Genomic DNA, 1275 nt, shown 5'->3' with positions numbered 1-1275 from the left:
TCTCCTGACCTCATGATCCGCCCACTTTGGCCCCCCAAAGTGCTGGGATTACAGGCGTGAGCCACCGAGCCCAGCCGCTAAAGACTTTTTAAGAATCAAATCTACAGTGAAAATTAAAATAAATGGGAATTTTTCTATTTTAAAAGCTCTCCTGTCACAGTTATTTTAACACATATAAAATGCAAGATAGAAATTTCTGCCTTTTGGCCGGAACCGCCATCTTCCAGTAATTCGCCAAAGTAACGAACACAAAGGGAAAGAGGAGAGGCACCCGATATATGTTCTCTAGGCCTTTTAGAAAACATGGAGTTGTTCCTTTGGCCACATATATGCGAATCTATAAGAAAGGTGATATTGTAGACATCAAGGGAATGGGTACTGTTCAAAAAGGAATGCCCCACAAGTGTTACCATGGCAAAACTGGAAGAGTCTACAATGTTACCCAGCATGCTGTTGGCATTGTTGTAAACAAACTAGTTAAGGACAAGATTCTTGCCGAGAGAATTAATGTGTGTATTGAGCACATTAAGCACTCTAAGAGCCGAGACAGCTTCCTGAAACGCGTGAAGGAAAATGATCAGAAAAAGAAAGAAGCCAAAGAGAAAGGTACCTGGGTTCAACTAAAGCGTCAGCCTGCTCCACCCAGAGAAGCACACTTTGTGAGAACCAATGGGAAGGAGCCTGAGCTGCTGGAACCTATTCCCTATGAATTCATGGCATAATAGGTGTTAAAAAAAAATAATAAAGGACCTCTGGGCTACAAAAAAAAAAAAAAAGAAATTTCTGCCTTTTAGATACCTCTTTAATGGTGTTACAGTCATCGTCACAGTTATAAGTATGTTGATATCAATAACAATCATTATTTGGATATTAATATGTATGGTGCTAAGTAACTATTTCCATTCTCATTCAATTCAGAAACATGAGTCAGGTTTTAAACGCATCTATATTTCTAACTGGTATGAGTATATAGGAAAAATATCTAATGCATCAATGTGTCCATAGAGCTTTATCATCTATCATATATTTATAAACATATAAATATCAATATATATGTACAGAGAGAAGGAAAGGGATTTTTAAGAACATAACTATATATATTACAATGCTTTGTAAAGGACATGATCCATCTGTTCATACATATTTGGGGTTGAATAACATTCTAAAGATTATATGAAGAATGTTCCCAATTTACAGTCAAGGCAGCTGAGGCCTTTAAAAGTTAAATTTCTACCCATGTTTTTTCTCATCTGCTGCTTTCCCCAACACTCCTCA

The 1275-nt window shown here is 37.2% G+C and overlaps 1 protein-coding gene across 1 annotated transcript; it reads left to right on the top strand.

The window, feature by feature from the left end:
• The first annotated feature begins 210 nt into the window (after positions 1-210).
• Positions 211-751, top strand: LOC100987807 (large ribosomal subunit protein eL21-like). Its single transcript, XM_034929793.3, has one exon. The coding sequence runs from the start codon at positions 279-281 to the stop codon at positions 720-722; it is 444 nt and encodes a 147-aa protein (XP_034785684.2). The 5' UTR covers positions 211-278; the 3' UTR covers positions 723-751.
• The last annotated feature ends 524 nt before the right edge of the window (positions 752-1275 follow it).

This window comes from Pan paniscus, chromosome 8 (assembly GCF_029289425.2).
Source record: "Pan paniscus chromosome 8, NHGRI_mPanPan1-v2.0_pri, whole genome shotgun sequence".
Classification (NCBI taxonomy): Eukaryota; Metazoa; Chordata; class Mammalia; order Primates; family Hominidae; genus Pan; species Pan paniscus.
The sequence above is the reverse complement of the archived record's forward strand: the minus strand, read 5'-3'. Positions and strand labels throughout refer to the sequence as shown.

Excerpts from the sequence above, each read along its gene's own strand:
- LOC100987807 (XM_034929793.3), top strand. The coding sequence starts at position 279 with ATGTTCTCTAGGCCTTTTAGAAAACATGGAGTTGTTCCTTTGGCCACA.